General features: G+C 42.9%; 1 protein-coding gene across 1 annotated transcript; it reads left to right on the forward strand.

Annotated features, from left to right (window-relative positions):
- Positions 1-7749: 7749 nt before the first annotated feature.
- IRS4 (insulin receptor substrate 4) lies at positions 7750-21461 on the forward strand. The gene is made up of 2 exons (XM_060136891.1): positions 7750-11545; positions 21380-21461. Exons 1-2 carry the CDS (start codon positions 7750-7752, stop codon positions 21382-21384), a joined length of 3801 nt encoding a protein of 1266 aa, XP_059992874.1. The 3' UTR covers positions 21385-21461.
- The last annotated feature ends 475 nt before the right edge of the window (positions 21462-21936 follow it).

Raw genomic sequence — 21936 nt, forward strand, 5'->3', positions numbered from 1 at the left:
GTAGTATTTTGCACTTAGGTAAAATCCTTCATTCAACAAGTAGTTACTGAGTTCAATGCAGTACTAAGCACCATGAAGAGGTGAACAAAAGTAGAAAAACATAATCCCTGCCTTCAGGGGAGCTTAAATACACTGGGGAAGATAAAGCATCCACTAATGAGGCAACTGAAAAAAGTACTTACAATCCATAAACAATTGTCTGAGAGTAAAGCACAGACTGAACGTAGAAACTCACGAAACTAAAGCAGTTTGTAAGGGTGTTGTTTTCAACTTAGAACACATTTTACCAACAGAAATGTGATAAATAAATGCTGATTGGGTTTATAGGCTTGCCAAAAGAAACTCATTTAATTCGGAATATAGGGAAATTTTCTCTGTATATTTGCCAGGAAAATACAGTAGAAAGCAAAAGTGTCGTAATACTATTAGACAAAAATTGGAAAACAAAAACGATTATGAAATAGGTTTATAAAATACATCTCGATATATTCTGAATGCTGAGGCTTGAGAAAGAGCATGTTTAATTAAAGCAGGTGGATGAAGACTTCTGTGGAGATTCAGAAATGAATCCCTATCAAGAACACCTGCAGTCCGTGACACATCTCTCTTTCAACTTCAAAATATATATGTTTCACTTTCATTCACTCATTCAACAAGTATTTATTGAGGATCTCCACTACATGGCAGGCACTGGGAGTACATGGGGAGAGCGCATGGGGAACACACCAGAACACAGGGATCTTACCTTCTAGTGGGGGCTGGGAGGGAAAAAGAATGATGTCAAGAACGGATAAGTGCTTTTCCTTGCTTCGTGTTGACCATTACTCTGTTTATGACCAATATTAATTTTATATTTACCACCCTCCATGATTGGGGTTGGAATGTCTCTTTGTTCTAAATGGAACTAAAGGAGGGTGGGGCAAATATAGGGCACAGACATTTCCCGAGGTTTCTGGCAACAACCCCAGGATGGGAAAGGGACGTATGTTAGAAAAGATGACCTCAGCTATGACCAATGAGAGAAAGAAAATGGGCACGATTCCTTTGAGGAGGAAGGGTGTTACATCAGGCAGAAATCACCAAAGCCTTGCCATCAGTCACAGAGAGCTTGGGCACTGTTAAAAGGAGGTAGTTTGCATTGGCCATTTAAACCTGTTTTGGCCATTTCTTTTCTCCTCTTTTTCTCCCTTCCTCCTTCCTTGTTTCCATTCCTTCTTCCCTCCCTCCCTCCTCCCTCCCTTCCTTCCTTCTCTCCTTCCTTCCTTGAAGCAAACATATATTGGTGATTGCCAGGCACAATCCTAAGCATGAGGGATACAAAGAGGAATATGACACAGTCCTGGCCCTGGTCCTCAAGCAGTTTATAGCCTAAAACAGCGTTCCCAACTCAGGGATTCGTTATATCCAGGGGTAGTACTTTTAACTACTTAGCAACCCATGTAGCACAAGCCTACCGATGAGAATATATGCCAGTCAAAGTTCCAGAGTAGGGTTCTGGAAATCCACTGCTGTGCTAGTAGTTAACCTTGTAGTGGCTGCATAGTGGCGAGGAAGGAGGTCCTGAGGGAGGGGTTGGAGTAGCCAGGATAATTGGGTAGGTAACAGCACTTGGAGGGGGGTTGGTTTGTGGCAGGAACTATTTACCAAATGGTTAACAATGACTGTCATTTAATGATGATATGACTGTATCAATGGGTACCAATTAAATCCTTAGCTCTAACTACAGCCAACAGTTAGGAAAAGAAGGCAGTGGTTGCAGTGAGATTATGTGAGTGAGGGAAGCTTTCCTGAGTGAGTCCTGAGCTTAGTCTTGAGAAAGAAGATTGGCATTAATTGGTGACTAGGAAGGGGAGGACATTTAGACGTGAGAAATAGCCCAAGTAACAGTGGAAATGGATAAATCGTATATATAGAATGCCATTAAAGAGACCAACTTAACTGGAAGTGTGGACAGTGAGAATGTATTGTAATAGGATGAAGAGTGCATTTGGAAGAATGGGTTGTGTGTAGCAAGGGAGAGAGGGGGTTGGTTGTAGTGTCAATTGGGAAGAGGGAAACATATGCTAGGGTTACAAGTTTAGTTCTGACATAGCAGGAAAAAAGGGGGATGGCTACTCTGTCCTCGAGCAGTATGATGAAAGTGACGTATGAGGAAAACCATTCTGCTGACTATATAGAGACTGAAGAAGGGTAAGGCCAGTTTAGGTGGCTACTTCAGCAACCCTGGGGAAGAGTTCATTAGGGCATGAACCAGTATGGTGACTATGGAAATGAAAGGAAGGGTTCAATCTCACAGATATTGCAAGACCACGTGAGGAGCGGAGAAAGGAATCGATGATAAGCATAATATATTACATCTTAAATATGACAGCTGGCTTTCTAAACACCCAAAGAAAAATGTAAGTCTCTAATACTAATTCCTTAAAAATATCAAATTTAGCCATATAACGATCCTATCTAATTTACAAAATAAAGATCCTAACTCTTCACGATGAGGCAGTATGAACTGATAATCTTTTGATACTAAGAACGAGGCTGCTGTATGATACCACAAGGAACAGCATTAGCTCATTTTTTTTACTGTTCATTTATATTAACACAGAAAATGCATATAGTATGAAGTTGTTGACATTTATGTGAAATCTGCTAGATTTAATTGTTCTGATGTTCAGTTTACTTACTAAGTCACTTCCAAATGAAAGTTTTATCTTTTGAAGGTGGAAAGAAATGCTTGATTTTTAACTGAGTTAATTTTCAATTGACTCCTGAGATAACAGGGAAGCTTTAGGAGCCTAATTAAACCATGTATTTGCTCTAATTACTTTAGCGCAGACTGCAAGGAAACAAAAGCAGCAAACAGACCTGTTCTGTGCGCAGCAGCCAGGCATTTGACGGTTGTTTTCTCCAGCAGAGATTTTGAGTAGCACAGAAGTAAAGCTGAGACGAAAAGCCATCATCTGCAAGCAGTGGCTGCAGCCACAAATCACAGGGCAGCCCCTTTTCCTGCAGTGTAGAAAACATCATTTATCGTGCATGATTTTATTTATGTCCTAACAGAGAAAGCAATCATCATCACTAGCATCATTTTTTGATATCAAGGTAGCACCACATTTTTATCAACATAATTGGATGTTAGCTCACAAAAACTCTAGAGTTAATACTTAAAGGACAACTTATATATTGGGCGAGAATAATCGTGTTTTTAATACTGGCTACTTTTTCCTCTCAGGCTTTATTCTCTTGAACAATGTCCCTATTTAAAGTAACGGTTTAATTTTCAAGCTAAGTAAATCCACATTTCTATTGTTCATTTTGATTTCAGAACAAGTGGAATTTAGAAGACTGATGATCATCTGTATGAGGAAAAAAGCAGATGAGTTTTTATTACTACTGACTATCAATTCAGTCAAACAACTGCTTTCTTAAAACAGGATTCACAGGAGATTCCTTTTAAAGGCAAACTGCACTAAAGGCATATTTCTTCATTAGATAGAAACTGTTTTAAAGGTACTGTGGCTGTATTTATCCATTGATCTTAGTTTCTAGGTGTAAAATACCAGCTGAAATGCTTGAGTTTCCCCCCTTCAGCTAAAGTGGTAAACAAATAAAAAATATTGTAGATTTCATTACTTCTTGTCTGCTGTTTAAAAAATCTGTGCTTGAGATTCTTGGTTCAGAGTCCAAACTTTACAGAAATTATGACAACTTGAGCTTTCTGGGGTAACTTGTCCTAAATATGAAAACAAAAAATTAAGAGACAAGAATCTACAACCAAAGGAGAGTAGAACAGTAAAAGCAACCATCTGGTGAGTTCAGGCCAAATACAAAGTCTCTCCTTTTTGCCTGAACCATCTAGAGGTCTGTACCACCCCTCTGCTTTATTTTGCCTATGGAAACCTGACCTAAACTAAACAACTATTCTATATCATTAAGTTGTCCAGGAAGATGAAAGTTTAAATATATGTCAGACAAGCTACAGCATCTGGTGCAATTCAGTAATGATCGTCTCCTCCAGAGAGCTTCAGTGTTGGAACAACTTTTAGAACTGAGGAGATTTGGTTAACCTATGTAAAGAAAATAACGTTCTTCTAACCACACATTCTCCCTGTTCACAAATACTAATATTGACCATATCCTCTCCCATCGTAGAAAACACAGAAAGTAAGATCCCTCTATGAAACATTTCACTCTCTCTCTAATTCCATTCTGTTGCGGTCAAATAATATACTTTGCATACAAATAATCAACATTGATAATCTTTCACTGCAGTTATTTAAAATTATTTTCATGCTTGTTTTTGTTTTGTTTAACACATTGATTAGTCCTAGGGGTTCCCCCGCTAGAGTAGAAAATAATGTCTTACAAACTATTGTTTAAGAGTGCTCCATAACATTTAAGAAGTATAGATGCTATCTCATAATTTGTTGATATGAGAACAAACTTAGTTCTCTCTTTAAAACAGCAGGTAAGTTTAGATATGTGAGTTTGTTTAAAAGAAGGTTAGAAGTGATCATGGTAACATTTGTGTGTGTCAGTATCTCCCTTCTAAACTACACTACAAACCTCCTGTGCCAAATTTACACATCTTTCAAAACAGAAGAGAATCTAGCTTAAAAGTGATATTTTTCATCAACAGACTAGGAAAAAACTTGCAACAAATATGACAAGGTTTTAATATCTTTATTATGTAAACAAGTCACACATAATAAGACAAAAAAAACACCCCCAAAACACTAAGAACCCAACAGGTAAGGCAAAGGACACAAAAAGACACTTTAAAGAAAATAACACTATTGTCCGCAAATATATGTAAAAGGTTTCTTTTTCCTAATCTCACTAGTAAAAAAAAATGCAAATTAAAAAAACAGTGGAATACCATTTCACCCATCTTATCAGTGATTTTAAAAAAATAACAATATACAATTCTGGCAATCAGTGTGGTGACAGGGTAAACTGATAAAATATTTTTGAAAAATAATGCATCAGATAGAAGTTCATATATTTTAACCCAGTAATTCCACTCCTCAGTTTCTACCCCAGGAGAATAATTCTCAACATTAAAAAAAAAACTATAGGTCCAAGATGTTCATTACGGCATTATTTATAATATTAAAAAAAAGAAAACAACCTAAATACCTCGAACAGAGGGATGATTAAGTACATTAATATACAGCTGCCTAGAATAGTTTGCTGCATTTTAAATAATGTTTAGGTTGATCTATAATAATATGGGCAAATGTTATCATGTAATGTTAAGTGAAAAGAACAAGATACAATATTCTATACATTGTAAGCCTACCACTCTATGATAAAATTCTATAAAGACATGAGAAGTTTAAAATCTATTATTCTCAGTATTTTCAAAATTTTATTCAACATGCAGTTTAATGTTTTCCCATACATTTTTAAATGTCAAGTTTTTACTCAAAGCACTTTCAAATGCATTGCCTTGTTTTCAAAACATTTCTATCTAAAGCAAAACCCAGTGCTTGGAAAGGCTTATGAAACATTATAACATCTATCATAAAAATCTCAAATGATTTTAATCATTTTCATTTTGGTTATAGGAGTAGGGAATCTTCTATATATGTGACCAAGCAGCTGAAACGTGGGTAGCAGCTGCAGTCAGAGCTCTGTCAGCATCCACACTCCTTCTACCTCTAGCCCCTTTCAGAAATCACGGCTGCTCCTAGCACCTGTGAATATACTGTGCTTATAAACCGGTGGCAGCAGAGGGAATGTTAATGGTTATTTCTAATATTTTGGAGACAGCCAAAACCAATTTCTTTTCTCCCAAAATGGGAACATCAAAAAGGAGTCATTCATCCAAATGTGTTTATTCTGTTACTAACAGAGAACAAATTCTTAAGAGGGCAGGGTTGGGGGTTATTTTTATGATGTATACATTGCTTGGTTTACTGTTAGATTTTATGAATAATACGCTTTGCAGCATCTACCCAAGGGCAAAGGTGAACTGACATTCCATTCTTTTAGAAATACCACGTCCCACCCTCCCCCTCCAAAATCCCTCTTTGCAATTGTGGTCACCCCTTTAACATTTTAATGTAACATGGACCCATCTCCACAGTTAGGAAGCTGAAATCCTAGTAGAAGAGAGAGAGAGAGAGAGAGAGAGAGAGAGAGAGAGAGAGGAATTGAGAAACACTTCAGGTTGCACTTACACTCCAGCAGTTTTTCCAGAAACAGAGGAGGCAGTAGTTCTTATTTTTGAGGTGTCAAGCTGTAGACTGAGATTCAGCAAAAATCTTCTTTTCTCGACGCAAGGGATGTGAAATATATTCTAGGATATGTGTTCAGTATGATCCTGTGTTCTAGGTATGAGCTATTCTTTTTCTAAAGTTTTTCGGTCTCGATCAAGGAAAGGGAAACTTAATATTATTTTGAAATTCTCTTAAAGACGCCTTTCAAAGCGTCTCCCACGGGAAAATATCACGACAGCTCAACACTGGTGTATTTGAGTAAGAATCGAGTCCGATTTTTTTTTCGTCATGGCTGTTTTGCAGGCCCCCAAATTTGTGCTTTCATAGTCAGCATTAATCTAATAGCCAGAAACACCATCTTTTGCCAACCTGCGTCTCGTGGGCTACAGACGCGCCCTGATGAAAGATTAGGTTCATTTTGAGCGCATCGATGTTATCTGTGTGCCTCAGACTCGCGGGCTTTTGTCAGGGATGAAGCGAGCTCGCGAGTGCCTGCAGCGCAGTGGGCGGCAGGTCTGAGTGCCCTGGTGGTTAACACGTTTCCAGGGGGTGCCCACGCTTTCTCCCGAGACTCTCGGCTCGCCGTGCGCGGCAGCAACTAGTGGACCAGACTGTGACAGAAAGAGAGAATTTATGTGAGGGACGGGAAGAAAAAGAGAGGGCGCCCGGCTCGGTCCCGGGTCACCGTGGCTTGGGGATTTGCATGAGTTTATCACTACCATTAATAGCTACTCGCAGAGGGTTGTTTACCGCCGAACGCGCGACAACCAGACAGCGGAGCCCACTACGGGACGCAAGCCACTCCTCCACGCCCCTCAGCTCCCTTCCTGCCCCCCAAACTAATTAATTCGAGGCCGCCTCCCTGCCAGACACTCCCATTGGCTCCCATCCCATCCAATGAAAACCTTGTAACAGTTTCACCTGGCTTCGGCTTCCCAAATAAACAAACAAACCGTCCCGGAACCTTGCCAGCTCTTCTCCCCTGCACCGCCCAAGACAGCTGCGGAGGCTCCGCCTCCTCCCGCCACCTAGCGCCCCCTCCAGCCAACCGTGCCCTTGCCCCCGTCGCGGCCCGCTCTCCCGCGTCTCTCGAACTTCTCCCTCCAAACCCCGCCTACCACGCCCGTGCCTCCGTGGACTCCTCGTGAGGACCTGCGTGGCGAGAGAGCCCCTCCTCCTCCCGTCGGTCCTCCCGAGGCCCAGAGGCCGGAAGATTCTCCAAGAGGGTCTAGGCGGGATAGGAGGTGGCCCCGCCTCTCGGACCCACTGCCCCCTCCCTCGCACACCTCTGCTGGCGGCCGCTCGCGCCCCTCCACTGTGTTGGTAGCCGGAGCCACAGCGGCCGCCGCGTGAGGCAGCGGTCACGTGTTGTTTTGCCCGCCGCCGCGCGCTTCGAGTGGAGTGGGCGGGGGCGCGGGCCGAGGCGGGCGGGCGGGCGGACAGGGGTAAACGGCCTCTTCCCCCAACCCTCGCTTCCCCGAGCCCCCCCCCCCTCCGCCCGCTCACCTTAAAACCATCGTGCATCACCATGGCGAGTTGCTCCTTCGCTCGCGACCAAGCGACAAGGAGACTGCGAGCTGCGGCAGCGGCAACAGCGGCAGCTCTAGCTGCGGTGGCGCCCACCCCACTTCTTTCCTCGGGAACCCCGACCGCACTCATTGGGACCGGGTCGTCTTGTCCGGGAGCCATGTGGCTCTCCACGGCCACAGGCTCCCGGTCAGACTCCGAGTCCGATGAGGAGGACCTCCCCGTCGGGGACGAAGTCTGCAAACGCGGCTACCTGCGGAAGCAGAAGCATGGCCACAGGCGCTACTTCGTGCTCAAACTGGAGACCGCCGACGCCCCAGCTCGACTGGAATACTACGAAAATGCCAGGAAGTTCCGGCACAGTGTCCGCGCCGCGGCGGCTGCAGCAGCGGCGGCTGCCTCTGGCGCCGCGGTCCCCGCGCTCATCCCACCGCGGCGCGTGATCACCCTGTACCAGTGCTTCTCGGTGAGCCAGCGAGCCGACGCAAGGTACCGACACCTCATCGCTCTTTTCACCCAGGACGAGTACTTCGCGATGGTGGCCGAGAACGAGTCGGAGCAAGAGAGCTGGTACTTGCTGCTCAGCCGCCTCATCCTCGAGAGCAAGCGCCGCCGCTGCGGCACGCCCGGCGCGCAGCCGGATGGAGAGCCGGCCGCACTGGCGGCTGCAGCGGCGGCGGAGCCACCCTTCTACAAAGATGTGTGGCAGGTAATAGTCAAACCCAGGGGGCTGGGGCACAGAAAAGAGCTGAGCGGCGTGTTCCGGCTCTGTCTTACCGACGAGGAGGTTGTGTTTGTGAGGCTAAATACCGAAGTGGCCAGCGTGGTCGTCCAGCTCCTGAGCATCCGTCGCTGCGGGCACTCGGAGCAGTATTTCTTCTTGGAAGTCGGCAGGTCCACCGTCATCGGTCCGGGGGAGCTCTGGATGCAGGTCGATGACTGTGTGGTGGCCCAAAACATGCACGAGCTGTTTTTGGAGAAGATGAGAGCCTTGTGTGCAGACGAATACAGAGCCCGCTGCCGCAGCTACAGCATCAGTATCGGCGCCCACCTGTTAACCCTGCTGTCCACTAGGAGGCACCTGGACATGCTGCCGCTCGAGCCCGGCGGCTGGCTCAGAAGGTCCCGCTTTGAGCAGTTTTGCCACCTCAGGGCCATCGGTGATGGGGAAGACGAGATGCTCCTCGCCAGGCGCTACATAACACCCAGTGAGCCTGTGCCCCCCTCCAGGCGAGGAAGACTGCACCTGCCCAGAGCGCGGAGATCCAGGAGAGCGATTTCAGTGCCAGCCAGCTTTTTTCGCCGTGTAGCACCCAGCCCCGTGCGTGGCCCGCACCCTGCAGAAGCCCCCAGCGAGGGAGCTTGCCTGTTTTCTGAAGCACCTGGTTCCGGCTCTGGCAACTCTGGGGAAGAAGGCAATCCTCAGGGAAAAGAAGATCAGGAAGGAAACGGAGGCGACTATATGCCCATGAACAATTGGGGCTCTGGAAATGGCCGGGGCTCAGGAGGTGGACAGGGTTCAAGTGGCCAAGGTTCCAGTAGCCAGAGCTCTGGGGGAAGCCAGTGCTCGGGCAGGGGGCACGGCTCCGGAGGTGGCCAGGGCTCAAGTGGCAGCCAGGGCTCAAGTGGCCAGGGCTCTGGGGGCCAGGGTGCAGGAGGAAACCAGTGCTCAGGAGATGGCCAGGGCACCTCAGGTGGGCATGGCTCAGGCAGTGGCCAGGGAGCTGGAGGTGGGCACGGCTCAGGCCGTGGCCAAGGACCCGGAGATGGCCATGGCTCAGGCAGGGGCAGGAACTCTGGAGGGAGCAAAGGCTCAGGAAGTGGGAAAGGCTCCGAAGGCAATGGTGATCATGGGAAATCTCTGAAGAAAAGATCCTACTTTGGCAAATTAACTCAAAGCAAGCAACAGCAAATGCCACCACCTTCACCGCCTCCACCCCCGCCAGCTGCAGCAACTGGTGGAAAAGGAAAGTCTGGGGGAAGGTTCCGACTTTATTTTTGTGCTGACAGAGGAGCCACAAAAGAACGCAAAGAAGCCAAAGAAGTTAAAGACGCAGAGACCCCAGAAGGTGCAGCTCGGGGTCCCCACAGGGCCAGAGCTTTTGATGAAGATGAGGATGACCCATACGTGCCAATGAGGCCAGGGGTGGCTGCCCCTCTCTCAAGCTCCAGCGATTATATGCCAATGGCTCCTCAAAATGTCTCTGTGTCAAAGAAGCGCCACTCTCGATCACCTTTCGAAGATTCAAGAGGGTACATGATGATGTTTCCCAGAGTGAGCCCACCACCTGCACCAAGTCCTGCAAAAGCACCTGATCCTGACAAAGAGGATGACTCAAAGGACAATGACAGTGACAGTGACTACATGTTTATGGCTCCTGGAGCTGGTGCAATTCCAAAAAACCCCAGAAATCCTCAGGGAGGCTCTTCCTCCAAAAGTTGGAGCTCCTACTTCTCTCTGCCAAACGCTTTTCGGAGCTCCCCATTGGGGCAGAGTGACCACAGTGAGTATGTACCAATGTTACCTGGAAAATTCCTGGGGAAGGGCCTAGACAAAGAAGCCTCATCTAACAGAGGCCCCAAAGATGTAACTTCAAAGCCTTCAGTTGAGGGGTCATTCTCAAAGCCTAGAGATGAGGGATCACCTAACAAGCGTTCAGGTGATGGGCCCCCCAAGAACAAGACTAAGAGACCTAATCGACTTCCTTTTATTACAAAAGGGAATAAAATCAAGCCAAAACCACAAAAGCCCACACATGAGCAGAAAGAAGCCGACAGCACTAGTGGCTACATCAAGATTGACTTCCCTAAAAGAGGTAGCAATATGCCAGCTCCCTGTATTCAAAGACTGCCAGGTTTGTGGGGCATAATTGCCGACCCCAGACAGTTCGCCTTTTCGAATTACGTGAATGTTGAGTTCGGAGTGCCATTTCCAAATCCAGCAAACGACCTCTCAGATCTTTTAAGAGCTATTCCAGGTGCCAACCCCTTCTCTCTGGACGGTGCTAGGTGGCCACTTCCGCCTCTTCCTCCCAGTGCTACAGGTAACAGTGCTAATGAGGAAGAAGGTGACTACATTGAAGTGATTTTCAACCCAGCAATGACACCAGCCGTGCCTTTTGCTGACAGTGCCATTCGCTACGATGCTGAAACAGGTCGCATCTACGTGGTCGACCCATTTTCTGAGTGCTGTATGGACATTTCTCTCTCCCCGAGCCGCTGCTCTGAACCACCACCTGTAGCGAGGCTGCTGCTGGAAGAAGAGCTCGAGAGAAGACGCCCACAAAGCCGTTCGCAAAGTTTCTTTGCAGCTGCCAGAGCCGCCGTCTCTGCTTTCCCGACCGACAGCCTCGAGAGAGACCTCTCCGCCTCTTTAGCCGCGGCGGCGGCAACCGCGCCAACCTTAGCCGTGAGCCGGGCTTTAGCCGCCGCCTCCACCCTGGTCGCTGCCCCGGGCAGCGGCGCTGCCGCCGCGGGCCTCGAGGCCGCCGCGGGATCTGACTCCGCCTCCGTCAGCCGGTTCCAACCTGCTGCTAATGCTGCTGGTGCCGAAGTGGTAAGAGGGGCCCAAGACGTTGCGGGTGGCTCGAACCCCAGAGCCCAAAACCCATCGGCAGACCTTGCGGGAGGTAACAGAGCCGGCGGGGCTGCCGCTGCAGCCGCCGCTCCCCCTCCATCACCTGGCCGCGGCCGGGCGCCGAGACCCCCAGAGCAAGAAGATTCTGACGACGACGACACGTACGTGAGAATGGACTTTGCCAGACCTGACAACGAGAAGTTCGACTCTCCCCCAAGAGGTTGGTGAGTTTAGAATTCATTTCCCTGAAGTTAATGGTTATTGCTTAATGAATCGATCGATGCACTACTCTGTCTGCATTGTTAGGAAAATGTGAACTAACATTTCATTCACTGGTGCTTATTTAGCATGGAAAGTAGAATTCAGTTTTAATCATGCAATACCTTGTGATCGTTGCAAAAACTTGTTTTAATCTAATGATAAGTTTCTTTACCCGGAAAGAACCGATTATCATTTAAACATTGGTTCTACATTTTAGGAGTAGTTCAAACTTAAGGATATGTAGCATGAGGATGCTTTCAGATATCCTTCCCTAACGCTTAGTGAGTTATACAAACAGGACATCGTAAATTGAATCCCATCAACTCATTTTCAGATCAACAAGTGAAAGCTGCTTTTCTACAAATGACCATATTTAATTGCAGGAAATTTAATAAGAGCCCCGAATATTGAGCAGTAATAATCAACTGTTAACCTTTGGGGGTTGATGACATTCTCCTTCCGAAAGTTACTTTCTTAAAAAGCAGTCATTGTTATGCTGGTTTGCTGTGATTTACCAAGAAAGTTAAATCTCAACTGTTAGCATGAACGTCTGGAGGGAACAAAAGGTAAATAATCCAGAACAACAGGTGATTGAAAGAAGAGGATATTTGGCTCTGGAATGTGTTTTTGTGTTGATTTGCTTAGTTTCTACACAGGATATGTTGCCAGAAACCTTGAGCATTCCTTTTCTTTGTCACTAACAGTGACAGGCAAGTCACCTCTGCTGTGCCTCATTTTCTTCATGTAACTCCCCCCAAAGAGGGTATGGTGACAACACTATAATGGGTATGAATATTGTTTGAAAGGTTTAGAAAGCATTTAAAACATCTAATTGGTGCGTCTTCTGGGCAATTCAGTAAGCAAGATAATAAGGGCTGGAGGAAGACCTGACCCCAGGGGCAGCCTACCCTGGAAGAGTGGAAGTTTTTTTTAAAGGGTTACTTTTCCAAAGGAAGAAGTAAGAGAGAATAGGATCTTGGAAATAAGACTTCGAGTAAATCTGCTGTGTACATCGTGCAATGTTGTTATCAGGGTGTCTGGAGACATTCTCAAGAAATGATTTTGGAAGACGGTGTCTCCATAGTCTCAACTGCCTTCCCTCTTTACCAGAATGTGCTGCTTTTCCAGGGAAGAGAAGGGATGGACCCCAGCAGTTTTCATTCCAGTAGTCAGTTTAGTGAAGATTTTTGCTTTGCTTGCTTTGTGGAATGCTTTTGTGATTGGATCTCTGCCCACTGTGCTTGATCAGGCAGAACAAGTTGGGGACTGATCACAGCAGTCACCTAACAAGCTCCCTATTTAGTGCAGGTGTAGGCCCCCTCCCCTTTCTCCCCCTGCTTTAGAAAACTTGCCATACAAAAACTCACGTTTGCAGCACGGACACATTAAAGAGTGATCATTAAAACGACCAAAGGATGCTTTGGCTTGCCAAAGGATTCAATTCAGATCTCCTTTAAATTGTGAGCTTCCCCCAACACACACACACGCACACAATCACCACTACTACTAGAACCATGCACTTAAAATATACAGATCTATTTCCAAGGATTTAATTCATAACCAGCTTTTCAAGAACAGATCTATTTTATTCTGTAAAGTACACCTGGAAATTGGTCTTAAGCTACTGTTTGAACCTAACTGCTGAAGACACCATTTATGATATTGATGTGCGTGTTCCATAGCCGTCTATGTGGTACTTTGGAAAGGACAAGTTTTCATAGAGGTTTGTCTATACTTTCCACTACTCTTTGTTTAAGCAAAGATGAAAATTAGTGAAAATTTCTTCTTCCTTAAATAAACCCTGTCTTCCCAAATATTATCTAGATTCTAAAATAATTAACATTATCTTAGCATAAGTTACTGATTTATGAATAACTTCAAATGACTTCGTAGCTATTCTGGAGGCTTAATGTTCTCTAAATGTGTTGTTCATTGAGGAAATTCCTAACTTTATTGAGTAACTACAGCAAGGAGGCTGTATCTCACAGGGAGGTAGGTGGTTAGGTTAAAACAAGAGAGTGAATGTGGAAGCACTTTGGACCTTTAAAGCACTTTACAAGTGTAAGATATTTTAATTTTGTCATTGGATTAACAAACATTGAAGTTTCAACAATTTCAACAGATGACTTAGCTTCTTGCCAAAATGATTGGTCCTGAGACTGATTAAAGCACGTGATTTGCTGAGATATATAAAAGGGAGGATATATAGAAAGAACTCATTGCAGGAAATTACTTTCGCTACCATCTTTATGTAAATTGATATGGTAGAATGTTGTCTGTGAAGGGTTAAGAACAAGCTGGCTAATTCTGATTCTATAAAGCTATAGAATAATTTTCACCCATTTCTGATCTCTCTTCACCTTCCTATCTAACATTAGAAAAAAAGATCATCTTAGAAAATAACAAATATGCTTTGACAAAGGAGCAAAGGCACAGTCTCTTCATTAGGAGTTAGATATCTCCCAGAGTAATTTTAATCTATGGCAAATGCTTAGAACAGTTCCTGGCACATAGTGGGTGTTATACATGAATTGTTATACTACTATTACCATTGTTGTTACTGTTCTTATTATTATCACCTTTAGAAACACAAAGCTAAATTAAAGTTCTGTGTCCCCAAATCCCACTTTTCAGTTAGTCATTACTTTCACTTAAAATGGCTTACATGCTTGTTCAGAGTTGGGATCTTCATAGTTGGGATCTGTTTATAACTTGAGCGAAATGAAGGGAGCCCGTAAGGCAGTGAGACAACTTTTTTTCATATAACACAAAATTAATATATAATCTCATTTACCTACAAGTCACATTGCATATAAGTAAGTACTTCAAAGCCATTTGTTCAAGTCAGTTAGAAAGAAGCACACAGAAATATAACCTGGACTTGACTTTTTTATAAATGAAATAATTTAAGAAGTGTGAAGTCTTCAGATTTTAAACACGTGGGTTATAAGTATTAGCATTTAGGAGGAGAATGCAGTTTCTTATATGGTTTAGTGTGACTCCTGACCCACGAATGCATTTTTGCCTCTTTTACTGCTGTATCTGATATAGAATTCATAGTTTGAAATGACTTAAGGTTAAAAAAAATTCACTGATTTTTCCATTCCAGAGATGGGAAGATAAGAGCAGCTCTAAGAGAGGTGAGAGAATTGGCCAGCCAAATTAGTGAAGTTATAACAGCACCTGGTATGAAAAAGCAAAAAAAAAAAAATCTGTAGTAATTATCTTTTGAAATTGTAGACAGTGTTATTAACATGAAGGAGATATAAGCTTCTTTTCAGTGTACTACTGCCAACTCCTCTTGCTATAAATTATAGGTGCTTGAGAGCAAATTTTTTGTTGTATTGGACTTATTTATTATACGTTACTAGAATAAAATCTCCATATAGCAGAGATATGTCAGTCACCATGGATGGGTCACTTATTTTAGGCAACATTCATCCCCACCAAAAAAAAAACAACTGGACAGTCATTTGGAGCAGATATATTTGACTTATAACAATTAAAGATTTCATTCAGTTAAAGTTAACTAAAGTTATTGGCAATCATTATCCATGTGCATTCATTCCATTTTTAAGAGTGATGCTTCCCAGGTAAAAATTTTGGCCATTCACTAGCAAAAGACCTTCTTTAAACAAGGACTGGGACTTGAATATCACACATGCATCAAAACTCGAATAAGACCTCTTGCTTTCTTTTCCTCCCCCTAATTACCAAATATGAACCAAAACACTTCAGTCATTGGCAGGGAATTGTTTGGGAAACAAACTCGGGCTTCTTCGAGTGATCCCCCCAAGTCTTCATGTTGGAATAGAGATGAGGATAACCGGTGTAGGGAGAAATCAGGAATATTGTATGTGATTTAAAAGGGATCGTTGTTAAATTGTCAGCTTGTTGATGGAGGAAATGCCTTACAGTTGCCTACTGCCTTATAATTGGCAAAGCATATTTACATTCATTATTTTACTGGGGGACAGTAGGTACTGGAACTGAAGCTGGTGTTAAGAATTTCCCCCTGGTCAAAGAGGTAAGTGGCAGAGCAGAAAATCAAACCCATACATCTGATTTCAAGCCCAGTGCTCCACCCAGAACACCACACTGCCCTTTCATCAGATGTTCAATATGTTATTTTCCTGTTGATGAAAGATTATTATACAGGCAAGGATTGGGAAAATTTAAAGTCTTCTTGAATTTGATAGTATCCAATCTCGTTGTAAGTAATTCATTCGGAGTGTTACAACTGTGAGCCATCCACCAGAGCTTGGGTCATTTTCATTACATTGAACTGTTTGCCATAGCTTTAGAATAAAAGTATTTGACCTGTACTGGAATCGAAGGTTTTCAGTCTGGGGGAGGAGTTTGCTCATCTTTACCTCTCAAACACAAATAGTGTGTGTATCTACTTGGATCCCACGGAAACACTGAAAGGAATGAAAGGGGTACATTCAGTAAACTTCCGGTAATGGTCCTGTCCTTAACTGAAGTCACCTATGTGTGGTTTTCCGAATAATCCATTGACATTTGCCAGTTATGGCCAAAAGTCTTTCAATTCCATTTTTTCCATATGTATAAAATCTGATATTTTAATCTGCACCATCATGGTGGGAAAAAACAGAATAAAATGACACAGGTGGAAGCAAAAGCACTGTAAGAAAGAGATGCTCTTCATTTGTTTAAAAAGCAAATTTGCTTTTGGCAGTCAGGAAAGTAGACTTTAGAAGCCTTGAAAATCAAATCCCCTCCTTGGGACCAAAAAATCCGTTTTTAAATTCATTTTGTTTAGCACCTTTTTGAAAATGCTTTAAGACTATGTAAAAATAGCTCAGATAGCTCAGACATTTTATTGGCAGTATTGGAAAATAGCTTTTGTCAAATGCTTAATTAAAGCCTGCAGTATGTTTTGTCTCAGAGGTGCTGCCAGGCTCAAAGATGGTGAGGATCATTTACTGGAAAGTACTGCTTGGTCCTGAGTGAGAAATGAGAGATGAAAAAGGCTACCTTTTATAATCATGACATGAATACATTACAGCACACTCAGTTTTTACCACAACTATTAGATTGCTAATTTTAAAGCTATTGATAAAATTGCCAAGATAGTGCACTCACCACATGAAATGAAAATACGTTCTCTAGCAATTCTGCATTGGTTATTGGTTGTGCAGCAACAGGTCTTAGATTTCCATCTTCTTTTGAAAATGTTGGGCTGCACACTTGAGAAATAAGACTTTTTAAAGATTTTCTTTAATGTAGACCTCTATCCTAGTTTAAATTTGCATTCTTTTACAGGGTACCTTACAATTTCTGACTGAGGACTTAATTCCTTTTAGAATTAATGGAAAATATGTAGTTAAATATTTATTTATTGAAATGAGAAAATTATTGCTATTTTTTCCCTAGCTTCCTGACATGCCCTTTCTTATTGGTTAGGGTTGCATTGATTGCATTATGTGAGTCTTACCCTCCTGTGCCCTTTGCCAAACTTGTGTCCCTAATTTCAGGAAAACATATGCCTTTCCTGGTCTCTCTTTAGCTGTAAAGGTGAGGCTGCTCTGGGAGTCCCTCGAGGCCCCCAGAGGGAGGATTTCTTTCCCCAGACGTTGCCACTCCTAGTTCACAGGCTGCTTGCGCTTAGCTCGCAGGAACAGCCTTCCTTGTGGCCTTCTTGTTCTGCAGGTCCTGGGCTGTGCTGCCTGCCCTGCTCTCACTTGCTGGCACAGAGGCAGCTGGGCTGGTGTTTAAAGCCGTTTTCTGGTTGGGTTGACCACAATATGTCTGATGCTAGCCAGACCTTCTGGATTTACTGAATATCCAATTCCCCATAAAACTGTAGTCACTTGAGCTAGTTTTCACAATTTATATAATTGGCCTGTGATTACTAATTTGCTACTTGTAGACTTGAAACTCAGAGAGAATATCCACGAAGACTACCTCTAAATTCACCTTAAAAATGATTCACGTGTGCACCCACGGTGCCCTTGAAGGTCTGACCAATAAGTGTGGTGTTTAACTCCTGCCTCTTCATAAGTTGTGCCTCTGGTCTGGAAGGCATATCAACACTGTCCTCATACGCAAACCTGCCACCTCCTATGAAGGACTCCTTGTTGTGGCCGCAGCTCCGACCATAGTTTCTCCTGCCACCCTGCCCCCAGCTATTTTAGCTGCTTGAATTTAGGGGACCCTATTCTTATTGCCATGGCTAGAAGAGATCTTTTCCTGGAGCCTCATATTGAAACTTCAAACAGATCTCCCCACAGAAATGATGTTGTAAGTGACCATTGGGTGCAGTCAAAATCGTTCCTCTCCCAGTTCAGGACCTGCATAGGTTTAATACAGGCATGTGTGGGTGAACCTAGGAACCTATCCGCCATTTATTTATAACATTGTTTCCGTAGGATAATTTATTCTGAGCTTCAACTAAACAATGAGGCTTGGAATATGTCTCTTTTGTAAATCGGAGACTGCCTATATTAGAGTTCTAGTAACTTGCATTCTTTAAGTCTGCAGTAACTAGGCAGCAGAGTGAAGTGGCCCAAGTGTGTGTTGGGAGGTAGTGGCGAAGCTGACCTGCGAGGAAAATCCTGTAGCTGATCCCCAGATAGTTTGTATCCAGATAATCAAGACTGGAATGAACATGCATAAGTGGTCCAGGGCCTGCCTGCGAAGGGCAGGTGTGAAACAATTGAGCTGACCTTTGAGGAGATGGAGGTTTACAAGCGTCATCCATTTCCCTTAACAGATTCTTTTGAGTATTCCATCACAAAACCGTTGCCGCCATGAGGAGAAGCATATTTGATCTTCTAATCTGTAAAGGAGACAACAGTCCGCTGTGATTGGTGTTGTAAAGACTAGCAGCAATTATTGCTAGTTTTCACCCTTGAGGGACAGCACTTCGATTTTGATCAGGCTCTTGAGGGTCATCCTCCCATATATTTACAGGGCACAGAAAGGTGTGATGATCTATTCTTATTGGGGGAAAAAAACTGTATATAAGCCAGAAGCAGTGCTAAGCTAAATAATGTAACTGTATTACTATACACTCATCTTTGGGGTAAATGCTTCCATTTCTCCTCATTTACTTTCATTTGCTTGTCTTCAATGCTTTGTTTGCCCCTGCTTGTTTGTGATCACCAGTTGATCATGGGGATGGCTAGCATGTTGACTAATAAACAGTGAGAAATTTTCAAAAGAACTTGAATTTGTTTTTCAGTTCTAGGAAGATTGGAGTTAGAAATATAACTGAGGCCACGAGATTGGGGAGAGTAGAAAGAGAATGAGAGGCTAACTGGATATATCGTTATCATTTGGGCTTCTCTGGGCAGGGGAACCATTGCTGTGTTGGACTTCAGGCTGTAATAGAGGCATGTTTGCAATTCATGTGAAGAGGCCTGGAATGCCCTGGAGGAACTGCCTTCCTGGCTCACCCTGCACATTTCCAGGGATATTGAAGTCATGTGTGTTTTATTAGTATACTAAAGATTAATGTTTAGGTTTATATCATTAGACAAATTGAACCAGAAACATTTACTGCGTTTGTTTTTGAGAAGAAAATGATACCTGCCAGATTTGGGGGGCCAAGAGTAGGAAAATATTTTGACCCATCCAGAGTCCATTGAGTTTTCTCCCTTATGGAGAAAAACTACTTGAAGAGCATACCTCCCATTAAAAGGGCTGGAATTAACTTGTCATTAAAGAGATCTTTGATTAATCAGAAAGTAAGAATACCTGGTACAGTAATTATTTACAACCTGTCAATCTCAAGTGGAAGTAATCCATCAAAATCAGATCACATTCTTAAAAGCATCGACATTTACCTTTCTGGTGGTGGAATGATATCAAAATGAACAGGAAACAGAACTAAGATATGACTGTCAGCCCTTTGATTCATTTTGCAGACTGTTTTTGCTGGAGTTTTAATCCCAAATTGCTTTCCTTTGCCACCCAGCAAGCTTCTGGGTTATTTCCTACGCTGCTCTTTGGAATGTGCTCCGGGAATGTAAGCTCATTTTAATATTGGCCTAAGTAAAACAGGATTATAAAGGTAAATCTGTGGGTCAAGTTCCCATAATGCATTTCAAAAGCAAATTAAATTATTTTTGGATTATCTTGTTTTGGATAGCATTATTCCTTTCTACCAGCATGGCTAATCAAGAGTTGACAAATATATTTTGTAAAGTAAACTTGAAATCACACCATTATTTGCTAGGTTTTAGTATGTTGTCAACCATTCACTCAATGCTGGTGTGTAGGTGTTATAGGAAAGCAGTTGAAATATGAATCAAATTTTTAGTAGAGCCCCTGTCATTTTTTAAAAAAGTAAGAAGAAAGAAACCTCTAATAGCAACAAATGCCCCTAAGTTCACGCTTAGTGTAATGTTGATGGGGCAATTAGATGGAGCTTAGTTTGTATGTTTCTAGAAAAAATACCTGTGAAATATAGTATATTATAGAGGGTAGTAAGAAATCTCTTTTAAAGCCCATTCAGTATACTATATATGAACATATTTTTATATTAAAACAAAGTAGAAAACTAAATACCTAATTTAGTTTTGATATTGCCCCTGCAATATCTTTCTAACCTTAAATTTCTGTTAAAATCCTCTAGCTGACAGGAGCTTCAAAATTCCACAATGTCTAGCCTAATTTTGCAGTGGATAACTGAGTTGCTAGTATGTACTGTCGTGGTTAACCTCTAGCTATCACACCTTTCATCCTGTGTAAAACTGATAGATACATAGAATCTAAAGTTTCCTAAGCCCACTACTGACAAGAAAACTTAATGGCTTTACTAATCTAAGGTGTAATTTAAAAAAAGAAAACTTTTAATGTGGAGGAACGGCCCTATACAATGAATCACGATGAATAGCCATAAGTAGGTGGGAGGGGAATGGAGAGCTTTGATGCTTCATCCAGATGCAAGTTGTTACATTTTTAAAACCTCTGATGAAAGAATGAATAGTTAAAACGTATACTGCTGGTTTAATGCAAGATCTTGTACTTGAAGCCTACTCTGGGGGGGGGGGGCGGGGGCGGGGTGTGTGTGTTCCATGGATTTTTTTACATTGGCTGTAATGAAATAGAATATTTGGTTGTTTGATGTGACCTGATCTTAAATTAACACTCACATCCCATAATCGATTTGCTGACCATTTTATCCCCATCCCTTCTCCAGTTCAGCACCTTCTTCAATGTACCAGACACCCTTCCTCTGCCCCACTCCCGATTATGTACCCTCTCAATAAGCAGAAGGCCAAGAGAGTAATACCAGACTTCTTTTTGTTAGACAGATGGAGATTTCAGTCATATCTCCTTTACAGGTGTGATTTTGCTCTTTTAGACAAAATTTAGTGATTGAATCTGGAGACTAGCACCAAGTCTATGCTTAAAGCCTTTGACTCGTGCCACATAATTTGATGAAGGCATAATCAAGCATGTAGGAGAAGAGAAAATTTCTTTTTGCCCAATGCCAGGCTTACTTGCTGGCCCCACTGGGAGAAAGTAGAGCAGTGCATGCACATTGATTGACAAAGCTGCTATCCACCAGAAAAGTCAGAGTGGAGCCTGAGGGCAAAAGGAGTAACTGCCCTTGCGCCTTTGCTGGGCTTGTGCTGGCGTTTCAAACGTCACAGGCAGCCAGCTTCGTTATGCATGTCCGTGCAAAGGCAGTCTCCTCAGTATGGCTCCCCAAAACTACTAGTTCGATTTCGTTTTGTTCTGTTTTAGAATAGGGTGCGGGTAAAAGCGCTTCACACTTTAATTCTGAAAGTAACTTTTATTCTGTCATTTTTTTTCCTAGAGTGATTACATTGCCACAAAAACACATTTTAGAAGAAAAGTGATGCTTATGGAATTTCATCTTTGTCTACTCCAGATCTGCCTAAAAGAAAGAGAAATAACAGGCTTCTGAATAGAAAGCAACCTGAATTTCTAAAAGCCTACAAGTGGATGCTGTCAGTTGAATGATCCTACAACAGATCATTCGTACTGCTGCCTTATAGATCCAGTGATTTTTGAATTAAGAAATTCCCACTGTATTTTCTTTTTGTTTTCTGGCTTCCCTCCCCAGTCTGTCTTTTTGAAAGGAAACAAATACTATAAAAGTGAGCATCTCATAACTCATTTCCTCTTTTAAAAAAATGTTATTTACATATGTGTAAATTTGGCCAATACCCATTTTACTAATGTATAATACTTAGATTAAGTTTTGAAGTTGAAAACCTTTGAAATAAGAGGAGATAAAGAAGAAAGGTATGTTCCTGAGAAGGTAGGTATGATCTGGAATCTTTTTTTTCTGAGTAGTATATACACAAAACTTTTCTTGATCAAGGAATTAAACATGAACTGAACTGATAC

This window comes from Lagenorhynchus albirostris, chromosome X (assembly GCF_949774975.1).
Source record: "Lagenorhynchus albirostris chromosome X, mLagAlb1.1, whole genome shotgun sequence".
NCBI classification, from domain to species: domain Eukaryota; kingdom Metazoa; phylum Chordata; class Mammalia; order Artiodactyla; family Delphinidae; genus Lagenorhynchus; species Lagenorhynchus albirostris.